The sequence below is a fragment of the Balaenoptera physalus genome (genome assembly GCF_965194825.1).
Source record: "Balaenoptera physalus genome assembly, chromosome: 11".
Classification (NCBI taxonomy): Eukaryota; Metazoa; Chordata; class Mammalia; order Artiodactyla; family Balaenopteridae; genus Balaenoptera; species Balaenoptera physalus.
This window is the reverse complement of record NC_138896.1, coordinates 29,873,803-29,899,821: the sequence shown is the minus strand read 5'-3', so window position 1 is coordinate 29,899,821 and position 26,019 is coordinate 29,873,803. Positions and strand designations below refer to the sequence as shown.

Genomic DNA, 26,019 nt, shown 5'->3' with positions numbered 1-26,019 from the left:
CAGCAAGCATCCCTGGTGTCTCAGCCAACATCCTCAATAAAGTATTGTAAACAATTCCAGGATGCTTATTTTATGAATTAGTTTGTCACATTTCTTGGAACTGAGGACCAAAATCAATATTTCCTTACTGAGTGTTGTTCTTATTTGTTCTCCTTGACAGAAGAAAGGTAAAGCATGGGAAGTGCTTAACACCATGCCAAACACAAAGACTCAATTAATGTATGTTTATTTTTATTATTATTAGCATTAACTTATTATTATCTGTAACTCATGGTATCATTATAGCAAGGTATATATAAACCTCCAGAATGCTCTAATATAGCAATTTAACTATTCTGTTTGTTCTTTTCTTTGCTGTACCAGAAAAATGGAATGTAACTCTTTCTCATCACTTCCTGGAAATTTTTTAAGTTTAAGCCATTTCTGTCCTTAAAATGTAGCTAGGTTGTGAGTTTCATAAGCCATCAAGGCCAACTCTTTAAGAACAAGTAGAATTGAGTTTCGGGGACACCACAGTGAAGCTTGGTCCCTAGGCTGGTGAGGGGTGAGATGGCCGAGCCCTGGAGACTGGAGTCTGATGGAGATCTGAGACCCAGGAAGTCCAGGCAGAAGGAAACACAGGCTCCAAAGTCCTAGCCGTGCTGAGCGAGGCACAGAAAACACAGGAAGTTATGGGATTTCAGTGGACAACAACATTGCTGACGAGGGTCACTTGCTCATTTTTCTACGCACCAGATATCATCCCTAATTCTACTCTGAAGCTTAGGAGGATAGAGGGCCTCAGAATTAATTATTCATAGACAATCTACAGCTGGCCCAAAAGAACAGGGCCTCAGAATCAAGAATTGTGATGCTTTATAGAGTATTTAAGAAGTTGCATGTTTGGCCTTGAGTTCTAAGAGTTAAACTTATCCTACTGATTATTTTTCACAACAGCCTTTTTCCTTTTTTTGGCCGTACCACACATCTTGCGGAATCTTAGTTCCCTGACCAGGGATTGAACCCAGGCCCTCAGCAGTGACAGCGTGGAGCCCTAACCACTGGACCACCAAGGAATTCCCCGTAATAGCCTTTTAAAAATAGTCTTTGCTGAGCTATAATTGGCATAACACATAGTCACCCATGTAAAGTGTAATGGCTTTTAGTATATTCACAGAGTTGTGCAACTATCCCACAGTTCATTTAAAACATTTTCATCACTCCCCCAAAGAAACCCTATGCAAGTTAGCTATCACTTGCTCAATCATCCCATAGCCCAGAGCCCTAGGCAAACACTACTCTACTGTCTTTGTGGATTTGCTTTTTCTGGAAATTTCGTATAAATGGAATCATACAATATGTAGTCCTTTGTGTCTGGCATCTTTCACTTAGTGTAAATGTTTTCAAGGTTCATCCATGTTGTAGCATTTATCAGTACTTCATTTCTTTTTATTGCCAAATAATATTCCATTGTATGGAAATACTACATTTTATCTATCCATTCGTCTGTTGACGGACATCTGGGTTGTTTCTACTTTTTGGCTGTTATGAATAGTGCTGCTGTAAACATTTGTGTAAAATTTTCGTTTGAACATCTGTTTTCAATTCTCTTCGGTATATACCTAAGACTGGACTTTCTGGATCATATGGTAACTCTGTGCTTAACCACTTGAGGAACTGCCAGACTGTTTCCCAAAGCAACTGTACCTTTTACGTTCCTGTCAGCATTATGAGGATTCTAACTTCTCCATATCCTCACTAACACTTGTCATTCTGACGATAACCATCCAGGTGGCTGTGAAGTAGTATCTCATTTTTATTTTGATTTACATTCCTCTGACAGATAGTTACGTTGAGTATCTTTTTATGTAATTATTGGCTATTTTTATGTCTTCATCAGAGAACTGTCTATTCAGATAATTTGCTCATTTTTAAAATGGGTCATCTTTTTATTATTGAGTTGGAATAGTTCTTATGTATTCTAGGTACAAGTCCCCATTCAGGTGTACGATTTGCAGAATTTTCTCTGATCTTGTATTAGTCCATGTGGTTGCTAGAACAAAATACTATAAGTCTATAAACAACAGAAATTTATTTCTCACAGTTCTGGGGGCTGGAAGTCTGAGATCAGAGTGCCAGAATGGCTGTCCTCTGGGTGGCAGGTGGCTGACTTCTCCCCGTGTCCTCACATGGTGGAAGGGTCTGGAGCCTCTTTTATAAGAGGCACTTTATAAAGGGCACTAATCTCATTCACAAGGGCTCTGCCCTCGTGAAGCTAATTACCTCCCCAAAGCCCCACCTCCTAATATCATCACCTTGGGCATTAGGTTTTTAACGTATGAATTTGGGTGGGGGAGATGGACACACAGATTCACACCATAGCACAGCACACATGGCACACTTTTCACTTTCTTGATGGTGTCCTTTGAGGCAAAGATGTTTTTAATTTTGATGATGTCCAGTTTATCTTGTATGTGCCTCTAGTGTCATATCTAAGAAAACGTTGCCTACTCCAAGGTAATGAAGATTTATACCTATGTTTTCTAGGAATTTTATAGATCTTATAATTAGTTCTTTACTCCATTTTGAGCTTATTTTTGTATATGGTGTGAGATAGGGGTCCACCTTTATTCTTTTGCATGTGAAAATCCAGCTGTCCCACACATAGTCTTCTGAATTAAGAGTATAGTGTGATGGAAAAAAAAAAAAAAAGAGTATAGTATGATGTTTAACTTGTGAAGAAACTGAAGCTCAAAGATCTGAACTGATTTGCTCATTATTATATGAAACTGAAGGACAAAGCTAGAATTTGAACTTGTATCTTCCCACAGTACAACCATTATTCTTTCTTTTATACAATAGTTTCCTACCTATTTCCTACTTCAGAGAGTTTTGGACATCAACTGGATTTTTTCCAGTTTTGAATTGCTATTTTCTTTACTTTTAAAAGTGGAAGAAAATAATCTCTGTTAAACTAGTTAGTTCTGCTACGGTTAGACTCATGTGTTAATGAACAGATAAGGAATATTACATTAGATGTGATGGAAAATATTTAATGCAATCCATGAATCTAATTAATTAAATATACAACGGCTGGTTAACACATTGAAGGGGAAAGAATAAATCCCTGGTTGCTTTTAGACAAGCATTTCATATTGAGGTGATTAAATGAAAGGAGAGAGCAATTTAAAATAATATTCCTGATTACCATTCAATCGAGCAACATATTCTAATAGAACTTTCCTGTTGTTATACTTTTGCATAAGAAATTATTAGTGATCTAATAAGACATTTTTTTATAAAACAGAAAGAAAATTTCAGTCTTGATGATAGAGTTGGTTAAAGTCACCCAATCAATATTATGATACTTGGTTTGTACTTACCGTGGCTCGACTTTGTATTGGAGTACTAATTCAAGCCATAGCAACCTTAAAGACTGGGCCTTATTTGCTTCACTGTAGTCCCAAGGCTTAGGGAGAGGAGTAATTTGCAAAAAGCCTCACAATCAGAAAATAGTGGAGTTGGATTTTGAATGCAAGTTATTGGATATCAAATTTTCTATACTGAACCTCTACGCTCTATTCCCTATAATTACCTCATACACAGTAGGTGCTCAACATATACTGGTTGTTATTGTTTAACGTCTCTGACATGAGTTAATAACCTATGTGACTCACTTAGAAATTATTTTGCGTGAGAACCCTTTTCTATTTAGTAAGCCAATTGATTGCTCAGAAAATAAAGGACAGCAGCCAAAATATAATTTTGACTGCAATGTTACAACCATAAAAAAATGTTACTGCATAGCATATCCGTGAAGTCAGTTTAGTATAATCCACTGCCACTCTTGAGCTGGAATGCAGCATGCTGGAACTGTGTATTCCTCTGAAAGATATGATATTAGAGAAAAGACTAAAGGCAAAAAAAAGAACAGGAACTAGAGAATTCCATTTCTGAGATTGTTCGGATAGGCTAATTTATGCTGTGGTGGCAAACATCATTGTCTCTTGCTCACGTTGTACAGCCAGTGCAGACAATGGGAAGGGCTCTTTCCTCCTCACTGACACTCAGGGTCTTAGGCTGATGGGGGCTCTGCCTTCTTGTTGCCGCCTGTCTCCTCCATCACAACGTCAGGGGAAGAGGGAAGTAAAGACAATATATATCCTTATGTCCTTCTTCAGCTTGGAATCGCCACTTACCATTCTACTTATATCCCATTGGCCCAAATTGGTCACATGACCTTGTGAAACTGTCAAGGCACTGCGAAATTTGGGGAAGCACCTAACATTCAAGGTTTATCTAGTTCAGTGTTTTTCAAAATGTGCTTTTTGACCCCTAGGGCTCTGCGGAGGTGTGTAATGCATTCTGCAAACAATGAAGTATACTCAACTAAATGCTGAGTTGGATTTATCAGCTTTAATCTGCTTTTGTCCTGGAGATCTATAAACTAATGTGTTGTAGGAAAAGATTTGCTGCCAAAAGAAGTTGGAAATTTACACATTTGTTCCATTTTTTCTGTCTTCAGATAATCATTCATTTAAACCATCTCACCCAGAGGGTTGTCTTCACTGGTCATGGAACATCGAACAAGTGCACATAACATGACATTTCTCCTGCTTGGATTTCAGCTTCTTAAGCAGCAAAGCCAGGATGTTAGGCTGATCTCTCTACTTCTGTATTATGATTCTAACATGTTCCCCTCCAGCAACGACAGCAATAAAAATCAAAGGAGAGTTTACAGGCATCTGAAGTAAACATCATTCCCCTTCCCTTAAGTGCTTTTCAAAATAATTGTTTAATGTCTCTTACATGAGTTAATAACCTTCCCCAAAGGTTATTTCTTCTGCAAATTCCAAGTCACCTGAAGACAAAGCTTGAACTAAGACTGTTCAGATTTCATCTAGTTCCTGTCTCCGCCAGAAGAGAAAAATCCATATATATTCCTTACTCTATGGCCTACTGGGTCTCTAATGACCAGGGCTATTTTTGTGAAGGAACAAGGTAGAACACTGCTCAAAAAAAAAAAAAAAAGCTAATTGCTGTGAATAGACAGTGCATGCTAGAATATAGCGTTAGAATTTATAACATTTGTTCAACATTTACCTCTATATGCCCTCACTAAAAAGATGCATTTTTATCAGATATTTTTCTTCAAAGAGTGAATGGCCCCCTCTCACATCTGCTAGGTCTCATCCTAGGCTGGTCTATTGCATAATTCTCACAAGGAGGGGTGGTATTTGGGGGCTTCCAGAGAAGGAAGCTGAGGAGGAAGGAAACTGGCATACAACAGGAGTCCTTTTCCTCTTCCATTTGTAATGTAGGTTATACAACAAATTAGCCACTTTTTCCCTAAGACTTGAGAGAACCCAGAGTGTGGATTATGATGACAACAAAGTCAATGGTGCTGTCTCTTGTGGGTAACAATTTTCTCTTTAAGAAGGATGTACCGCTATTTAGTGTTATGAGGACGTGCTTTGGGGCCAGGTTCCCTGGGTTCAAATCCTGCCTCTGCCACTTCCTAGCTGGGTGACCTGAAGTATGTCACCCAGTCTCTCCAAGCTTGATTTCTGTCATTTGTAATACAGGGATGGTAATAATAGAAACCATCCTGACACACTGGATTATTGTGAGAATAAAAGTGGGTGAGCGAAACGGGCTTAGCAAAGTGCCTGACTCACAGTAATTGCTCAAGTGATAAAAGCTCATATTATTGGTTTCTAGAATGTAATAGGCATCTTATCAGGAAAATAAATAGTTTATAGAAGTTGTACCCTTGTCAGTAACCACCCACAGCCATTAATTAAAATACCAAAAAATAAGATTAAAAACTAACAACAAAACTCTAATAAGTTCATTTTAATTACCCAAACCCAACATTAATGGAGAAATATGGAGACATTTATTCTAAAAACTTTTTGAAAACAAAAGATGCTATGGTGATGAAAGCCAGGTGTCATGGTCCACTCCTGTGTAGATGCTCACAGAGACAATCCCAGGCTCCTGGCTGCTTCATCAAGAGATGGGGGGCCCCCAAGAGCAGGATTCATCTGCATTTCCAAGTGCTGTCCAGGGTCCTCCTTCAGAGCAAAATATATAGCTAGACCTCTACTACCCTACTTAGAAAGTTAAGCAACTGTGGAGGATTACTTCCTGCTATGGTCTGAATGTTTGTGCCCTCCCCAAGTTCACATGTTGAATCCTCCCAAAGTTGATGGTTTAGGAGGTGGGGCCTTTTGGAGTCGATTAGGTCATGAGGGTGGAGCCCTCATGAATGGGATGGTTATTCTTATAAGAGACCCCTCACCCCTTCCACCGCATGAGGACATAGAGAAATTACTGACTATACCAGGAAGAGGGTCTTAGTAGAACTCAACCATACTGGCACCTTGCTCTTGATCTTCCCCACCTTCAGAACTGTGAGAAATAAATTTCTCTGGTTTATAAGCCACCCAGTCTATGGTATTTTGTTACAGCAGCCTGAATAGACTAAGACACTTCCTTTTTTTGCCACATTAAAATCTTGAAAGGACATGGCTTTTAATGAGTACGAAACTCTAACTAAATGCTTACACTTAAGTTTCAGCAGGTGACTTCCTAATTTAAGTTTTAATGGCCCCTCCTTCCCCATTTCCTGCTTTAATTACAAGTTTCCAAAGGCACCACTATTTAGTTCTGCAATTCTGTCAGTAAATACGTGAACTCTTCCTTGTTTCAGGCTGCCAAGTAAAAATGAAGTTATAATCTGTGCCCCTGCCTGTTGCAGGACAAGAAAAAAAGAGGGTTACTATTAATTATTACACATGCCGTGATGGCTACCTGTACAAGGATGTTCTGCATGTAGGTGATCTCACATTTGTATTAAAACATGATCAAAACTACATTGAGAATTCCATGCTCGTCACCTAACCAGTACTCCAGCCACCTCTCACGTGCCCACACTTGAACGTGGTCCCCCCACCCCTCATTGCTTGTCCTCTGAAATAGGGGCTAGGACATCTACCTTGATAACATAACTCAATTATGGTGTATTCTTTCCGATCCCTTATTTCTGCTGCCTGGGAGCATGTCTCAACTAAACTATCTGCACTGCACACAAGTCTGTCTCATACTCTGCTTTCTGGAAAACTCAAGTTAACACATATAAATATATACCAATGTATGTATTTTTACATATATATATAAATATACATTATATTAATATACATAATATAGAATCCCAGGCTAGGGAAATAAAAAGAAATAGGGACCTCCAAGTATATTCCTCTCACCACGTATCATTTCAAAGGTCAGTAGACCTCCTGCATCCGCACTGTTTTTTTAAAGTGCATGAACTTGTCAGCTAAGGTTCATCCTTACCAAGCAATAATAAGGAGATAAACACTGCCCTGAGTGTCTTCAAATTCAGCTCAAGTGTCTATTATTTGCGAATACAGTGTATGGCTGTGGGCCTCAGCTGCTTGGGGGAGGACAAGCCTTCCCTGGGAACACACCTGCCATATTTAGAAGAACCCACCAGGCAGTGGTCTGCCGTTCTCAGATCTCCTGTGGATTCTAAACTGCTTTCCTTAGCCCCTTCAGTCTCCAGACCTCCGAGCCTGCTAAGCTACGCTGTAAACTGCTAGCTAAGCTTCAAAATCACTGTATCAGTCCTGAAGAGTTAATGCATTCCAAAGTACTTAATTTTCTCCTAGGGAGTCATCTGCTCGTTGGTAGGAAATAGATGACTAAGCAATCGTTATCAACCCCACCAGGTAATTCTTGCACAGGGGAGCAAATAATCCAGGGACAACATGCACTCCAAAACTTACTTATTGTGAAATCAAGGAGGGAGGCGGTATTTCATTGACTGTTAGAGGACAAACCATGACATCACCGCTCATGCTGTTATTAGTATCATATATTTTCCCTGAACATGATAGGATTTCTTTTCTGGATTTCATAGTAAGTATTTCAGGCAAAAGTCTTAAGTAATAGATTGAAATGTTGTTATTTGCCTTGACACATCATTTAATTTGAGTTTCTATAAATTAGGAAAAATATTATCTCAGACTATAATTACAAACACCTTGAGTCAAAGGACTGCTTTTATCTTAACTAAAATACAAATCAGTACACCAATCAACATACATGTATTGAATATGTCCTATAGAGAAGGTGCTGTCCTAGGCATAGTTGAGTGTAGAAATGAGTGTCAGACATGATCCTTGACTTCACAGGTGTTAGAAAGCTATCATATTATTCATACTTTTAGTGTTAGACATGTTTAATAAAGAATTATATTAATAGCGGTTTAAGAATTTCAATTGCTAGAGTTAAGAATCATATTAAGAAAAATAGCAATTTTCCAGAAATCATTATTTAATACTTTTTAGAGTCTAAGACTTTTAGCCTTTTTCAAAATAGAAGTTTAAGTATGTTGTCTTCACAGTAAATTTAATATAGTAAAATTTTCATTCAAGTGACATTATTTCTATTTAAAGTTTTGATACAGTAATTCATGAAACCAAATTCCAACTTCTTAAGAAATGCCTCTTTTTGGATCATGGAAACATTTTCTATAAACCCTGTATTGGGGTCTCTATATCAATAGATACAGGGTGATGTCAGATTCTTGGTCTACTCTTGAGATACCAAACACACATCCCATCTGGACATTGTCTTGAACTAAATCCTTAAACAAAATTAAGTGATACATTTTAGTCAAACTCAGGTGTAGGTGCTGCCAGGCTAGACGATGGGGGGCGGTCACTCCTCCAGAAGGCCCTGGCCCTCCTTAGGCCCAGCAGACGTCATTTTCTTTGTTTAAATTGAATTCGGCATTGTCCTTCCGGCTGCTGGACACCCACCAAATGGAGAGAACTCTAAAAGCAGAAATGCAGAAAATATAGAAGTTAAGGGACATCAGCCAACAGTTTGGACCTAAGGTTTATTCAATGTGATTGTTCCTGAAACGTACAGAGTTTAGGTTTGGAAGACTGGAAGGTTTTGCTTGATGAGTTCTCCATGGCAAGCATCAATTTTAGCCTTCCGTTCAAGGGACAGCAAAGGAGGCAATTCCCTTATTCTAATAGCAGCCTCTTCACAGTTTCACATACCCCAGTGCTATGGGCCTGCCACCCACCTTTCACTTTATATCTGGATAAAGAGGATACCCTTTAATAAAAGCTCTTCCTACATTCCTGGCCCCCAATCTGTGACATTTCATGTATAATCGCTGGGTGAGACCTCTATGCCACATGTTACAGACGTTCATAAGACAACATGGTGTTGGTGGTGCGAACCACTATTACAGGGGACCTAAGATCACAATTTTCCATAAGGATGCTTTGTGGTTCCAGATGTTCTGAAACGTTATGTTATGTCTTAGTTATGAACAAGGGGTGAATGTGTGTGGGGGCTAGGGGAGGTCAGTTCATTGCAAAGAATATAGGGTTGACCAAAAAGTTTACTCGGGTTTTTCCGTGAGATGTTACGGAAAAACCCGAACAATCTATTTGGCCAATCCAATACAAAGAGTTTGTTGAAGCTTAGGAGCTTGAATAAGAAAAGGAACCTGTTCTGTCAGCCCTGAGGGTTGGGGGAAGACGAGGAGTGAGGAAGGAGGAGGGCGATCCAATTTAGATCATCCGTTTTTTGTCATCAGTTTGAAAGAAAGGGCTCCTCCCCAAGGGGATTCTTAGGGCAGTTGACAGAATGAGTTGCAGAACTTCCACGGACTCTCTGAAATTGCAGTCACAATTTGTGTGTATGAAGAGGTGTGTACTTTTCTAGAAAGGGGATCCATAGGTTTTGTGAGATTTTCTAAGAATCCATGCCCCTACCCCCAAAGGTAAAGCAGAGCAAAACCAATCAACCAAATAAAACCCCACTGTGCTTGCAAAAAATGTGCTTGTTTTTGGGAGAGAATTGAAGTGGGTCTTCTTATGAATGCTCAAAACGGAACAGTAGTCCCCATTGTCACATGGCTGACCAATCACGGATCCCGGAAAGTTTTGTAATGTTTCCTTATTGTTTGGTTCTTATTGGGAGAGAACTAAGATTAAATTACTTTCTTCACACCGTTTGAGGTAAAATAAAACACTGTTACAAAAGTAAAATCACGGGGATGCTAGCCTTTGCTTTTTGCTCTTGTGGCAAGTATATTCCTTTGGGGGAGCTGGTTTCCAAGTCCTGTGATTTCCCTGGACTTGACAACAGGGTGTCTGGAATATGCCCTGGCAACCCATCCCCCTCCTACAAGAGCTTGGTAATTGGAAGGTCATTTCCTGTATTTTTTGATCACCTCCTTTCACAACTTGGTAACATAAGTCCAATAATTAAATAATTTTAATTGATCTTTCTAAAATAGAAACTGTGAAATGAAATGCCCTTTGAGATGAGAATTCTCTCAGACTTGTATTTTTTACAAACTGAGGTAACATTTCTTTGAAAAATGTTCTTAGTAGGGTCAAAACAGAAATAGGATGTAAGTTTTTTATAAAAAAAGTATAATAAATACAACTAATAGAATTCCTAGCTAGGAAGAAAGTGCTGGGAAAAGTCCTGCCTAAGGATCTGGTCAAAATGACTCATCTCCAGAGTTAGGTGTCCTATGGTTTTGACAAATGACATCCTTCTAATGTGAAAAGGCATTCCTGTGTCTTCTTGCTGGTGGGAAAATAGTTAGATGCTGAGTCAGTCGTGGGCAAAATTGTGACATCTAACTCGGAGGATCAGAAACTAGTATTTGGTGCCTGTAAATCCTGGCCCCAATCTTCATTTTGCCAACAAAACTGTACTCAGCGGAAAACCTTTGTGAAGGGTGTTTTGATTTCCCTTTCATCGTCAGATTTTGAGAGCTCTTTATCACTGTTGCTTGTACTCAAAATAGAAGTGCAAAAGAAATCAAGGCAAAGTGCTGAAATGTGCATATTTGTGAGTAATATAATATTTTCTGTGTCATTTATACACTTACAGAATTTCTACTGAAATGTCACCCAAGAGTTTTATTTATCCCTCCGTATATTAGCCCTTATTATATCAAGAGTAAATCATAGCACAAAATGCTATGTGAATAGCCCTGAGATTGCAATGCTTAATTTCTCAGCTTCACCCTCAGTTTAAATAACACCTTTTTATCCAGAGTTTTCAAAGGGACTTCCAAACATTTGGAATTAAATGGAACTTTCCCTTGTTTCCTAAGACAATGGTCCTCAAAGTGAGGCAGCAGCACCCAGAACTTGTCAGAAATAGAAATTCTCAAGCCCCTTCCCAGATATACTCATCAAGAACTCTAGGGCTAGGGCCCAGGATTCCATGTTCTAACAAGCCCCCCATCCCAGCTAATTCTGATGCTCACACCAGTTTGAGGGCCACTGGTCTAAGAGAACAGAACTATAGCAACACAGAGGAGTGAAATGATTGAGATATCCAATGGTCAGAGGTCAGAAAAGGTCATGGCCTTTTCATTTATGTTCACTGTTTCTACTGTGGGTTAATTTCCTTTGTGCCATTGCTTTCCAAATGGACCAAGGGCTCTGACTTGCCTCCAAAACTCACGGTTCACTTTTGGACCCACAGACATGCCTTTCTAGGGAAACAAGCCCAACATCAAGGCCATGTCTATTTTACCCTGGGAAAAGGGTTAAAATTGGTAAATTCATTGAGGAGCTCCTAACACTAAGTGGTGGAAATGCTACTTTTAGGTCCTGGTCTTGTGATAATGGGGCACATAGAATTGACCTGGAATTAAGGGAGTATCTTCTCAGTCTGCAGAGATCATCTGTTAAGATGAGTCTAAGTGAGGAAATCAGTCAGCTCATCCCCAGTAATGAAAACCAAAGAGTTACAGTTTATATCAAATTTGAAAGTCATGCTATTCAAAATTCTGAAAACACTTACCTGTCTTGGCAATGGGTCTAGAAGACTACAGTCATAATAATACAATATTAAAATAATAAATATTTGAATCTCCAACAGAGCCAGCCACCTGAAAGAAAAAGAAAATAAAACTGGTGCTTGGTTGTGAAAGATGCATAAATATCTACCAATAAAGAATATCTATAAATTACACATATTTCAGAGCAAATGTGCTCTTCTTTGCAATATAAACTTTTACTATTAGAAGGATAGAGTAAAGAAGGGTAGTTGAGATGATTACATTGCTTTAAAATGTATGTAAAATGCTTAGCCAGTGGAAGCACTTAATGAATGAGATCCCAGGTCTCTCTCCTAAGTTTTAGATCTGTCCTTTCTAATATGGTAACCGGTAGCTACATGTGGCTGTTATTTAAATAAATTTAAATTTATCAAAATAAAAAATTTCAGTTCCTCAGTTGCACTAACCACATTTTAAGTGCTCAATGGCCATAAGTGGTTACCGGCCACCATATTGAACAGTACATATTTAGAACTTTTCTATGATCACAGAAATCTCCATTGGACAGTCCTGTCTGATTTAGACCCTTATTGCCCACTGGAAATTACTGCCTAAATGTTCTGTAGGCACCTAAAACTCCCCATAACTACCAAATATTTTCCTTTTGTAATCCTGCACTCAGTCTCCAAGTTTTTTGATCATACACCTCTCATAATAAAATGTTTGAGCATACTCTACAATATATTGATAATCATTTATTTATAGATTGTATAGCATACAACCGTATTAGTTTATTGTCGACTTTGTAGACACATATACATAGAAATTTAAAAACCGACAAAAGTGTAGATGGAATTCTGCTACATCTCCTGGCATCCCAAGTGGGTTGTTTTGAGCTCTCCTTAGGGAAGGCAAACCATTTTAGGGGGAATGGCCCCTAATAAGTACGATTAGTCCAACTTCAGAAAACTGTTCATCATCACAGACCCAATCGTCTCCATTCCCCTTCCTGTCCAGTTAGGCACCGAGGTGTTTTATCTTCCAAATGTTTCCCCAGTCCCTCTCCTTATCCCCTATCTCCAGTCCCTCCACTGCTCCCCAGTGTAGGTCTTCATCATCTATTTATGTCCTGGATTCCTGAATCACCTGGGTTTCCAGATGGGTTGCTTTGTTTCCAGTGTCACTTCTCTCCACTCTATCCTTCACTCTCCCACTAGAGTAAACTCTCTAAAACAGAAACCTATCACTGGTTCCTCATTTTACACACATGCATATATACACACATACCACCTGTCAATGCTTCTCATTTCCTTCCAGATGCCACAGGGAACACAGCCAGCCCTTGAAGATCTGCTCCCTCCCTATTTCTCCAGACTCCTCTCCCCCATAGCTCCTCCTTGAAACCCGTGCTCTTGCCACACTGCATACCTGAGTTTCCTGAATGGCGATGTTCCCTGTTGCAAGCCCTTCCCCTGCCTGAGGCTCAGTTTCCCCTGGAGGCATTCCCTGATCTCTTGCTTCTGGGCTGAGGTGTCCTTCCTCTCCATTCCATGGCTCCCAGGGCACATTTCAGCCTTTGTATCTATTGCACTGAACTGTGATTGCTTATTGGCCATCCCTCTCCTGGGGTTATATTGTTGGGCCTTAACACAGTGCAGAGGGCTCTGCTGGTGCCTAATAATGCTGACTGAATAGATGAATAGATGATGGAAGGTGATGCCTCCATAAAGCAGATTCAATTTCCTTACCTTTCCATCCTTTTCTATGTTTCTGTGGCACTTTTAACATCCCTCAACTAACACCCTTATCCTACAATCCCACTCTATTACATTAATTGTTTTCATGTCTGTCTCCCCTTATAGACTACCGTCTTCACAAAAGCAGGAACCACGTCTTATTTATCACTGAATCCTCAATGTTTGTTGATTGCATGAGTGAATGAATGAACATGAATGATCTGCTATTCATATCAGATAATTAGATTTGTTTCCCACTGGTATTCTTGAAACATCTTGCCTATATTTTACTTCAGATGAAATCTGGACCACTCCAGGTGTTGTTAGGACCTACTTGGATACCAGATCAATTCTTCACGAATATTTGTGATGTAAACTTAATCCTACCTACTTAGAAATGCTAAAGATAATTCATTCCAACTGAGTGTCAATGTCTATGAAATAGAACGTCCCAATCTTCATTGATTCAGATCAAAGTTAGCAGCGATTCCAATAAAAAGCAATTTTGCTAATTTGCAGGTTCAGAATCTCTCACAACTAAGTTTCTGGCAAACTTCTAACAAATTAGGATGTCCACTTCTGGCCATGATGGTTGTCCTCGGGACTTGAGCTTTTCAAAGCAGCCCGTGATGGGCACACCATGTCCAATTTCCTTAAGATATATCCAAATGTTTATTCTTCAGATTCTCTACAGAATGACTGACTATCCCCTTAACGTTATGGGCACATTAAAGACTTCATTTTGTTCTGTGAGACAAGCCATTGGACAGTTTTAAACAAATTTGAATTAAGTTTTAAAAGGATCATTTGGCTGCTACATTGAGAATAAAATATAATGTGATGCTAGAAGACTGATTAGGAAGCCATTATAATCTTCCAGGCGATGGAAAGTGGTGACTTGGACCAGGATGATGGAATAGTCATGGTTAGCATCTGTATGTACTTTGTAGGATAGGCTGATGGTTTGCATGGCAGATGTGGAAAACATAAAGAGTCAAGGACGACTCCAAGTTTTTGGCCTGAGGAAATGCAAGGATATAGCAGTGGGGAAGGCTGAAGGAGGAACACGTAGAGGAGCTCACTTCTGGACCTGTTCAGGGCAGCTTGCTATAGACCAGTGCCTCGGAGACATCCAGTGGAGATGTTGAGTGGAGGTTGGGGATGAGCCTGGTGTCTGGGTGGGGATTCAATCAGGGCTGGAGGTACAAGAGATATAAATACAGAGTCATCGCTATTCAGACAATTATTTAAAGCCAAGGGACAGGATGAAGTCACTTAAATAGAAAAAAATAAGAAATCTGAGGAGAGAGCCCTGGGGCAGTCCAAAATTTGGAGGTTAGAAATGTGAGGAAGATGAGCAAAGGTGCCTGAGAAGTAGCCAAAGGGGTAGGAAAATGGAAAGAGAGTGATTATCTCCAAAGCCCCGTGAAGAAGGCGTTTCAGGGAGGCCGCGAATTCCGTATCTAATGGGAAAGGTGGCAACGAGTACCCACGTGTAAAATGAAACATTAACATTCCCGCTTACATAAAACAGCCAATTCTTCTCAGTCCTTAGCACCCTTCCTAGAAGTAAATTAGATGAGCTCACTAACCGGACATTTTGTGTTTGGTAGAATAAGCAGCGACTTCCCGATATTCAGCGGTTACCTGGCAGCAGTAGAAAAATGCTTGCTAATTTTGCATTTGTGAGTTATAAAACCGTTTTTGGATAAAGGTTCTCCTTTATCCAAACAAATCCTATTTTCTTAGAACTCTGTTTTCAGCCCTTCTCTAACTTTAGCTTGCCATGACCGGAGGGCTTCTCTGAACTCAGCCCCCTGGGGAAAAGGTGCCTGGCATCCTTCCTCTCCAGTCCCTGGAGGAGAGGCACTGCGGCAATAAGGACAATGGACCATTTGGCGGGGTAGGTGGGGCTGTTCCAGGGAAGAAGTCCCTCCAGTCAGAGGGTAACCAAGGCACAGACTTAGAAGGGGCCCTGGAACACCTAGGGGCCTGCAAGTAGTCTCCTCCCTGTAGAAGGGGGCTTGAATGTGTCATGTGACAGTGTTGGGACTTTGACCCTGAACATACAACAGACCTTGTGAATAAATTGTACTGAAAAATTATACTTATATGTGAAAATGAAGGTTCTTTAAACATTATTATACATAAGAGGCCCTCAATGAATATTTCCTCTATCACGCAAATAAGTCATGTAAACAAGAAATAGTTCCTATGCTATTTAAGAGCACACATTGAACTATTTTAGAAACATAATGCATGTTTTGATTAGAAATAGAGCTAATGTTTATCAGTTCATTAAAATAGTTTTCCACTAGAACCTGTAAGCATTTCCTTAACTAACTTTAGTCCCTGTGATGTTCTTAAAAATCATAAAACTGAATTTCCTTTAAGGTAAAACTATAGTTCAGGCTTTTGACCAACTAATTCTGTGTGCATGGTGAGGCTTTAGTATTTTTCTTCTTTTATTTTTGAGGGTTAAGTTAGTTCAGTTATTAAATTAGTATTAGTTATTGAAATAGTATAAATATTAATATTACATTTACATTTACTATCATTTCTAAACATTTTGCTATTCTGGTTAAAAAAAAAAAAGTAAGATGAGTTAATAATACAGATAATAAAGTAATATGTGCTAAAACTCTTATTTTCTCCAAATCCAAATATTTGGATATTCTAGCAGAATTACCTAAATTATCCACTAAATAAAGTTAATTTTTTTGCAACGGCAAAAAATAAATTGTGCTTTCAAGCCTTTACCATGTTACTGAATTTTGTTCGATGTCTAAAACATCAGGGACTAACACATACATACCTGTGACATTAAAAGCTCCGTTACTCCAAAGAAAATGAGCCTCATAAATCCGTATTTTTACAAAAGCTCCTCAGAAGCAAGCTGAGCTATGTTCATGCTAGGAATGTTTTCTTAATACTTCTAATGTCAAAACAGTGAAAATAATGAGGCATATTATTTATAATATGTATTTTTTACACTTACAAGAACAACATTACACATCTGCAAATTAAGCTCATTAAAATATAAACATGTTGAAAACTCCTTAAATACTGAGTACTTGTGTGTTTTCCCCGTTTGTAAATAAATGTTCAAGCTACACAGAACACAGAGGCCTACCCTTTGTGAGGACTCTGCCCTCACATTGCTAGTAATGCACATGGAGAGATGGGAAAGGTAACAATGTAAGACAAATGTGGAAGCAGAAGGGCTACGGAGATTTGGGGTCTGGAGCAAGCACTGTAACCCAGAGTTGACCAGCTCTGTGTGGAGGTGACACCTGAGCTAGACCTGGATGGAAGGACAGGCTTCAATAAGTAGACATGTTGAGTGGGGGCATTCTAGACCCAGTATAGAGTGAGAGTGAGGGGAGGAATGGGCATGGTAGTCAGGGGACAACTGGTAGACCCTCTGGGGTGGGCGCTCCCACATGTTCAGAAAGATGTGTCTGTGTCAGATTTTTGGAGAGTCTGGAGTTCTAGGCTGATGAGTTTGGCTGGCAGGCAGTGGTGCCAGAGTCTTAACAAGAAAGTGACAATTAGAGCTAATTATTTAAGGAAAATTCATCTGTATGTAGTGAGTAAGATGAATTGAAAGAAGAGATAATACAGCTGGGGAAGGGTAAGAAAATGATGACATCACCTGGGGCATGACGACCTGGTTTAGGAGGTGGGAGTAGACACGGCGGGCCGAGAAGAGGGAGGAGCAAAGGGGGCTCCAGAAGCCCAGACCTAGGAGATCAGTGAGACATGGAAGAGAAACCGAGAGTACAGGAGGAATGCTAGGGTTAGCGGTAAGTAAGGATTTTAGTTTTAGATGTCTTGATTTTGAGACTGAATCCCTCTTTCCCTTTTTAAAAGAAAACTTCTCTCTTTTTTTCCTACTAGACGTCATTGCGGGCAGTGCCAGCATGGGCTGGAAAACTGCCACTGTTGCCAGGAGCAGGGGCTCTGAAGTATATTCCTAGTTGCTACCAGCTGCAGCTTATGAAAATAGAATGATCTTGCCCTGGAATTCAGAGAAGGCAGCATACAGACATACTTTCACAGGCATCCTTCATTGAAGCATGGCTATTCAAGTTAAAGGGGAAGTACTTTTCCCACAACCTCATCCCCTTTAAGAAATCTTATAGGAAAATAAAAACCTATAAGACAGGAGGCAAAATAATCTAGACCAGTGTTTCTCACACTTTAGCATGCATCAGAATCACATGGAAAAGCTTGTTCAAACGCAAGTTGCTTGGCCGACCCCCAGAGTTTCTGACTTAGTAGGTCTGGGGAAGGGCAGCCCAATTTGCATTTTTTACAAGTTTCCATGTAATGTTATTACTGGTGGTCTGGGGATCGTACTTTAGAATCACTGATCTAGAGGCACTTGACAAGCAGAAAGGGGAAAAATATGTTAAAAGATGTAGTTTATCAAACCTTTTAGTTTCAGCACACAAAATTAAAATTACCAAGAATACCTCAGCTACACAGGAAACATTATGGCTGGGGCACCAAACGTTTGATTGGGAATGATGGTGTGGGCAAAATCTGGAAGAGTGAGCAGAGAGATGATGGTCCTAAATACGGGGAAGCAAATCCAGAATAAAATAAGAACAGGATTAGGGTAAACTGGAAGAGCAGGAAAAGAAGAAAAGATGTGAGAAAGAGAAGAGAAGGGAATGGGATATTTAGAAGAGGGAAAAGTTGGAGAGAAAGCAGTTGAGGAAGCAAAGAGGAAAGGTCTGGAGGACCTCAGGGCTTCTTGACTTGAGATACCGTTTTCTGTTTCACTGGGGAGACGAGAATCACGACCTAGTGGGAGTACTGTCTCTGAGGTCACTGCTTTTCAGAGAGGCAGGCAGGATTATTTTAACGGTGATCCTCCTAGAAGAAAAACTCCCCTATGTATGAACTATGAGCTAGACGCTGGACACCTCTTTCTAAAGCTTCTTATTCAAGAAGAGGGCAAAGGAACATTACTGCCTTCATTAAGATGAATTACCCACCAAATAGAATTGATCTTGTGCTATATCTTAAATTCCAGACCCTCCAGGAGGAAAAGTTTAAGAAGTGACATTTGTTTTTGTTTACTTTGGTGATATACCCAGAGCAAATGAAACTCCACCCCCTTACAAAGCCCAAGCTATTTAGAAAGCTATTAACTGATGTGGTTAGTATATGTTAATACAATATTTCACGGAGTTCAACAGATCTTGAAAGAAAGCTTTTGCTTTTAAGGAAATTATATATTACTTAGGACGCTTTTGGTTGCAAGTGACAGAAAACCCCATTAGACTGGTTTCTGTATTGAAGGGACTGTATCGATTTATGTACCTGAAAAACCTAGAGCTGGTGCTGGCCTCAGGCAGAGATCACTCCAACGGCTCAACGATGTTACCATGAAGCCAGTTCGCCTCTGCTGCCCTGCTCTATGGTACCAACTTCATCCTGCTTTTATAGTCTCAAAATAGCTGCCGACAGTTTCTGGGGCCAAGTGCTTCATTATTCACATCCTACAGGGAATGATTATTTCTGACCCAGAAGTCTCAACAGAAACTTTCACTTGGTAGTTAATTGTACTGCTTAAAACACAAGGCAAGACTAAAATCAATCACTATGGGAAGGGAGGGAGGGCACAGGGATGGGATGTGAGAATTGGCTTAGGGGACAGTTCTTCACTCCTATAGAGCTGGGGGCGGAATCAGCACTTCAGCATCCCACGAATCTCCAAATGAAAAGTAGGGCAATTAGCAAGGAAGAAGAAGACATTAATGATGGAGAGATAATAACCCACGGACAATTGTGATATGGCACAGTTTTAATTCCAGTCCTCTTTTCCTAGGAGCTGAAACTTCTTTCTGAAAAACAGAGAGACCAACCTTATCAAAGAGCAGTAACTCAGTTTGATGAGGGGAGAAAGCCCATGAAAAAAAAAAAAAAAAAGTGGTGGGGAGATACCCAGCCCAAAGTGCCCTTTCTTTCTCTCCAACAGCTACAAATCCTGTGCAGGTATTCCGTGCACGACTGAGAGGCTAGCGATCTATTTGGTAAATAAAGGAAGAGAGGGTCCTTTCTGGCATTTTTGGAGCAGAAATGAACATGTTTTATTTTAGAAGCACTTTGGCCTAAGTACCAAAAATCACTCTGGTTTGCAAGGCAGATGTAGAGAACAAACGTATGGACACCAAAGGGGGAAAGCGGGGGTGGGGGGGTGATGGTGGTCGGATGAATTGGGAGACTGGGATTGACATAGATACACTAATATGCATAAAACAGATTACTAATAAGAACCTGCTGTATAAAAAATAAATTTAAAAAAAATCACTCTGGAATTTGCTGCTTCTGTTCTTGACAGACTTAAATCTTAGCCTCCTAATGAAGTGTCAGAATGAAATGACTGGGAAAGTAATGACTGCGATTTCACCAATGGTTTCTGTGCTCCTTTGAGTGAGTCATTGCCCCTCAGTAAAGCAGAAAGGAGAGAGAAGCATGGCTAGAAGTTAATAAAGGATCCGGCAGCCTCACTCAGTCTTGGAGTTAACTACATCCGCTCTTCCCACTCTCGACCCTTTTCACATCCCCTCCAGGACATGTGCATGGCCATAGTGAAAATGTTAGGGCAATATTATATGAGTAAATCCAGTTCATTCCGTTCCATTTACCAACTGGAGTTGAGGGGATGCATTTGTTTATGTAACAAATTCCTCAGAATGAATTGAATTCGCAACTTCTCATGAAATCCAGAGGGACTGGTGCTCACTCCTCAAGAGCAATCAGCTATCTCTAAGTATAGCACTTCTCAAATACAAGATTGCGCAAAGATATTTTACTGAATAAGGCACAATTATTAAAATTACATTATCATTAATATAATAAACATATAGAAACTACTGTACTCAGAGCTTCACAAACCCCCAATATAGAGTTGCCTTGCTACCACTAACATGTAGGTACATTACATTACTGTGAGCACTTAATTTTTTTTCTACCCGCAACGTTTGATACCACTGCCTTTCAGGAAGGTATGCTTTCTTTTGTGCTGTTTACTAATTATTTTCATCGAGTCCATAAAGCCTTTTCCAGTGCCCTTTCCTCTGAGTTCCTATGGCAATTATGATATAGATCAGTCCTTTGGCATTTCTCAAGTGCCATCTTATGCTATTAAGTAGAGCTTGTTTTTCATGTTGCTATGTCTCATCTCTCCAACTGCATTATAAGCAATTCAGGAATGTTATGTGTCTTTGAATCTCCCTAGTGTTTAATAAGGTGTCTTGAGTTAGATTATAAGCTCCTTGAGGGAAGGGACTTCATCCATTATTTTGTTTTCCAAGGTAACTCCTAGAACTCTACCCTGACATATAGCATACAATTGATAAGTATTTATTGAACGAAGGAAATCATATTAATACTAGGTGCTCAAGAGATAATTGGTGGGTTGAATAATAGTACTACTAACCTATTATCAGCTGGACCTATGTTTGAATTAATTTTCCAATAGCGATATGATTTTCATTAGTAATTCAAGATAAGTCCATGACTTTATGACCTAGTACTGCCCTAGGATACATGAAGAACCCAAACACACAAAAAAGTAGAAATCACAGTTTTTATCCCTGAGGAATCCATGCTTCATTTCCATGTCTCAAGTACTGCAGCCTTCCTCTTATTACACCCTTTTCTTATCCAAGCATGCCTTTGTAAGGGGGTTATCTTGCCAAAGATTAGGGCTATTGTTTTACACTGGAATTTAACCCATATCAGTTAGCACAATGATATAGCCAACTGGGATCCTCTTGCAGGGATTGGAACCAAGGAAAATCAGGGCTGTTGGCTTTGGTGTGCATTCCAGGGGGTGGGAATGGCAAGCACATCCCTTTCTGCTAAGATCATCAACTCTCAGAGACACCCACTGGAAATCCCCTGTCCTATTCCTCCATCTAAATTCACAGTTAAGAGGAAAATGTCCACTCTTCATTTCGCATACTCCCATGGCTGGTAAAGTCTAGTAGTTCGTGTGCTTTCTCCTGTTTGTTTTTCTGCAAAATCACTAGACTTCTCCAGCAGTAGATTTACTGGCAAGGGGTCCCTTCCACTACAGGGAAGTGGCTAGCAAGGGGTTTACCCTCCACATATATTTTCTGAACTCCCATCATTCAGAGGAGGAACTCTAGTTCTTTCATTCTGCTTTTTGGTTGGCAGATGATGGAAGCACTGAGTTCTTATTTAGTGTTCACTTGGGAGAGGGGCTCTCAGACTGCCTCAGTGGCCTGAACACCAAGGGGCGACAGCTGCAAGGCCACAAGACTGTTTTCTTGACGAATTTTGATTGTCATCTACTTCCCAGGCGACTTTCTCTGACTCACTGAGTATTTGGTACATGAGAAAATAAATTGGCTTGAGGTACACAAACTAAGAATGGGTGCAATTTTCTAGGGATTATACTAAGGGTTTGTGGGATTAACTTTCTAGTGTAAAGATCTATCTTGGCATATGTTGTCCAAATGAAGTCATTCACCTTCCTGAACAATTTTCTGTTTTGTCTGTTTTTTTAAAAAAGTGTTTCATGAGTTGGCTGTTTAAAATAAGTAACAGGAAAATTATGGACTATTAAAAATAGAAGCTTAATAGAAAACTAGATTAAGTAGGTTTTAAAAACTTAAGTCATATTTATTCAACATTCATATTTAACCTGTAGATTTTGGTTATATGATTTTGGTTATATGATATATGTTTTGCTGCACTTCACACTCAAAAGTTTTCAAAGGAAAACTTAATATCTTGTCCCCAAAATTGCTCCTGTTCCTAATTTCTCTATTTCTACCATCTCTTCCAGCCACCTAGATTCAAAGCTACAGCATTCCTCAAATCCTCCCTCTCGTCTGGTCACTGTTTCTAATCATCTTCCAAATCCGGTAGATTGCACCACTCCATGTCTCTCACATGGAATGTCAGTATGCCCCACTCTAGTCTGCTCTACCCAAAACTTTTTAATACTTCATTAGTGCCTTGTGAGCTGTGCACCTAGGTATTAAAGGACCTTCCCGGTTGGGCCAAGGTACCTTTTCAGTCTGTCTTCTTGCCACCACTTGTAATCTGGTCTCCGTAACAGTAAAACCATAACCCCTAACCTACATACCCCTGTACTAAATGACCCCTCGATCACTATTCCCTCAGTCTGGAAGTTCATCCAACCCTTCAAAGGCCACTCTCCCAAGAAAATCATCTAAGATCACCCTGACCAGATACACACTCTCTCTTGAATCCGCACAGCGTGATGCTTGGCCATCTCTCACCCTGCGTTCCTTGCAGTTATTTATGAACTCGATATGGTATCCTCCTCGCCTTCTCTAAGACATCATCTCCTGAGGGCTGAGAACATGTCTTACTCTTGCCCAAAGCTTCTGCAGTACCCAGGACACTGCCTTACATATAGTACAAGCTCGGTACATTGAAAAATGTATAGTTTCTGTATAAATAATATACTATTGATTGAGGTGAAATGTCATGGTCCCCTCTTTTGTACCCATTACTGTCATACTCAAGCAAATGTCTGTCAGCCTCAAAAGATATCACTGTAATGTCCTAACAGCCCCTCTTAGAAATCATAGTCATCAGTTAATCCTTGACCATTGGCCCATACTACATGCTTCATTGCAAAGCATTTCAGTTCTTGGTCTAAAATACTTCTAGCTCAATTTCGAAGATGCTTATAGTAAACTCTTTAGTTACAACTGGGAATATATTTAAAGGGACCTGAAAAAAAGTAATATCTAACATTTTTAGAAGACCTATTCTTACAACATTGATATTGGTGACAAAAATAATAAATGTACTCTTGGTTTAAGAACTGCTTTTCTGGGCTTCCCGGGTGGTGCAGTGGTTAGGAATCCGCCTGCCAATGAGGGACACGTGTTCGATCCCTGCCCGGGAAGATCCCACATGCTGCGGAGCAACTAAGCCCGTGTGCCACAACTACTGAGCCTGCACCCTGGAGCCCGGGAGCCACAACTACTGAAGCCCGTGCGCCTAGAGCCCGTGCTCCGCAACAAGAGAAGCCACCGCAATGAGAGGCCCATGCACCGCAAGGAGGAGTGGCCTCCACTCACTGCAGCTAGAGAAAGCCCGCGCACAGCAACGAAGACCCAATGCAGCCAAAAACAAAAACAAATAAATAAATAAATTTTTTTAAAAAACTGCTTTTCTAAAGTAAAAATAATATGAGAAAGGGTGAGCATGATGGGTTTTTGTAGTTATTGTTTGTTTTTGTTGGTTATACTATTCCCTTAAAGTATCTGACACTCAATTATAATGTTAACTTTGGAGTTTTTTGGTGGGTATGTCAGCATGCTTTCAGATCTAACCAATGAAACCTCCAACTCAAACTGCCTTAAAAATAAGTGAACATTTATTACATATATATGTAATATATATTATTAATAAAAAACATTTATTATCTAACATAACAGGAAGTAGAGAAGCTCCTCAAAACTGATGATTCAGTGGCACATGACATCTCATGGACCAGGCTCTTCCCATATCTCTACTCTGTGTCCACAGACTCCAAACCATCCTAAAGCTTATTCCTCTTGAACTGGCTCTTAGCAACAACTGGAGCTAGCTACCTGCTTGCTTGTTCACTTCCAACAGGGGAGGACAGAGGGGGCCTCTCTCCTAACGGTGAAAGAAAAAAGTCTCTCCTTTCAGTCTGATTGGCCAGTTTAAGTCAAGGACCTACCCCAGGACGAATAGTTGTCTCCAGGGAAACACCAGGCACAAATCTGCTTACCCCTCAGCTTCTAGAATAACTTCTAAGAAGGAAGATAGAATTTCCATGGTTGGCTAAGGCTAATTAAAACCACTTTGGGGGAGGTGTCAATTATGAAAAGCAAGTTGATATTATAAAACATAAAACAAAGGAGGAGTTGAATGGATGCTGTTGAGTAAGTCACAATTGCAAATATGGATTGGTAATTATGTTCAAACAACAAAGACAATTGCCTTAAGAAAGTACAATATTTCGAATATAGAATTTTTAAAGAATTTGTATGTTCACTCTGTGAGATTTTGTTACAAATAGGTACCAACATTTCTCCAACAGAACCATCACCAACAAGGAAATGGGATTTATTTAATGTAGGCTGTAAGTTTTATGAGATCAGGGACCATGTCCATCTTCCTCAGTGCTCTATCCCTAATGCCTAGCAGAGGGCCTGGTACAGGTGAGATGTTCGGAAAGGTTTCTTCTTGAAAAAATAAACAGTAGATAATTTGCACTAGAACAGGGCATCACATTGAAGAGGAGGCCTGGGTGCCACATTAATTTAACTCGAAAAGATATCAAAGGCAACTTTTTACAGAACCAAACTAATTCAATAAAGAAAAACCACCCAGTAAGCTGCTTTCATGCTCAAAGTTAAAGATGTTCTGTAATCCCAGCAAATGTCCGTGCTAATGTTGTTGTTCAAGAAATATTATTCTTCTATCTATATCTTTAAAAAAGGTAGAACTCAAACCACTTCAAATTATCCTTATAGAAAAGCTGAGCATTTGAAACACAAACCCAGCTTTCATCTGGCAGCTGCAACTATAATATTTTATTCTCACAAGGTCTCCTATCAGAAGCCACTGCAGACATTCCCACAAAGACATCGCACAATATGAGGGCCAATCAAACAGAATGTGGTCTCCTAGGTTTCCCTGTACTTTTGATAATAGAGAAAAGAGGGATTAAACCAAAGCTTTCCCCCTCCAAGCCCTCGTCTTTCTGCAGACTTTCTGGATAAATGTGCCCCAGCTGTCGCACTGACCTTCCAGGACACTGGTACTTCCCACTCCCAAATGCCATGAAGCAGTCCAAGAAAGCATGCTTCTCTAAATTTGCCTTTTTCCAACGTTCCTGTGGGAAGAAAACATTTTTTTTCTAAATCAGTCTTATATAAATAAGCTTAACTTTATTTCTCTAGGCTAAAAATGATCTTGTACAGCTAATCCTTGCATATAAAGTTGCAGGGTTGTTAGTAATTTTTTCCAACCTGTTATTAATATCAGCCACAATTATGTTTTTGGAATGGGAACTAATAAATAAAAAGGTTTAAAAAGAACTTTGTTAAGTGGTAAATGTAAATGATAATGTAAATCAACCACAGAATTGACCTCAGAAGAGGAAGAATATTTATAATAAGGCCTCAGGCTCCATCATAAAATTGCCCTAGGTAATAAATTTAGTAATGAGACACTGACAGCCCTCCCTGTTGGAGAAAGCTTGGTCTGCAGAATTAATACATCTGGATGCCATTTTTGACAGATTTACCTAAAGGCAGAGAATGGACTAAATGACCTCTTAAGATTTTGTTTAGCCCTGTAACTCCCCAGTTCTAAGAAATAGCAGAACACAGTTTTAATTTGCTTCATTTTTATTTTTGTACTCCTTGGAAACCAATAACAGAA

At 39.7% G+C, this 26,019-nt stretch overlaps 1 protein-coding gene and 1 long non-coding RNA gene across 2 annotated transcripts in view; one reads left to right on the top strand and one right to left on the bottom strand.

Moving 5' to 3' along the window:
- Positions 1 to 26,019, top strand: part of LOC309638569 — a 71,388-nt gene that overhangs the window by 5,781 nt on the left and 39,588 nt on the right. The window lies entirely within an intron of this gene.
- CYP39A1 (cytochrome P450 family 39 subfamily A member 1) overlaps positions 7,771 to 26,019 on the bottom strand; it is a 68,405-nt gene continuing 50,156 nt past the window's right edge. The window contains exons 10-12 of the mRNA XM_082414647.1: positions 25,380 to 25,468; positions 11,860 to 11,947; positions 7,771 to 8,840 (exon numbers count right to left, since the gene is read on the bottom strand). Of these exons, the coding sequence (XP_082270773.1) occupies positions 8,769 to 8,840; positions 11,860 to 11,947; positions 25,380 to 25,468 (249 nt within the window). The 3' untranslated portion in view covers positions 7,771 to 8,768. The remainder of the gene's footprint in view (positions 8,841 to 11,859; positions 11,948 to 25,379; positions 25,469 to 26,019) is intronic.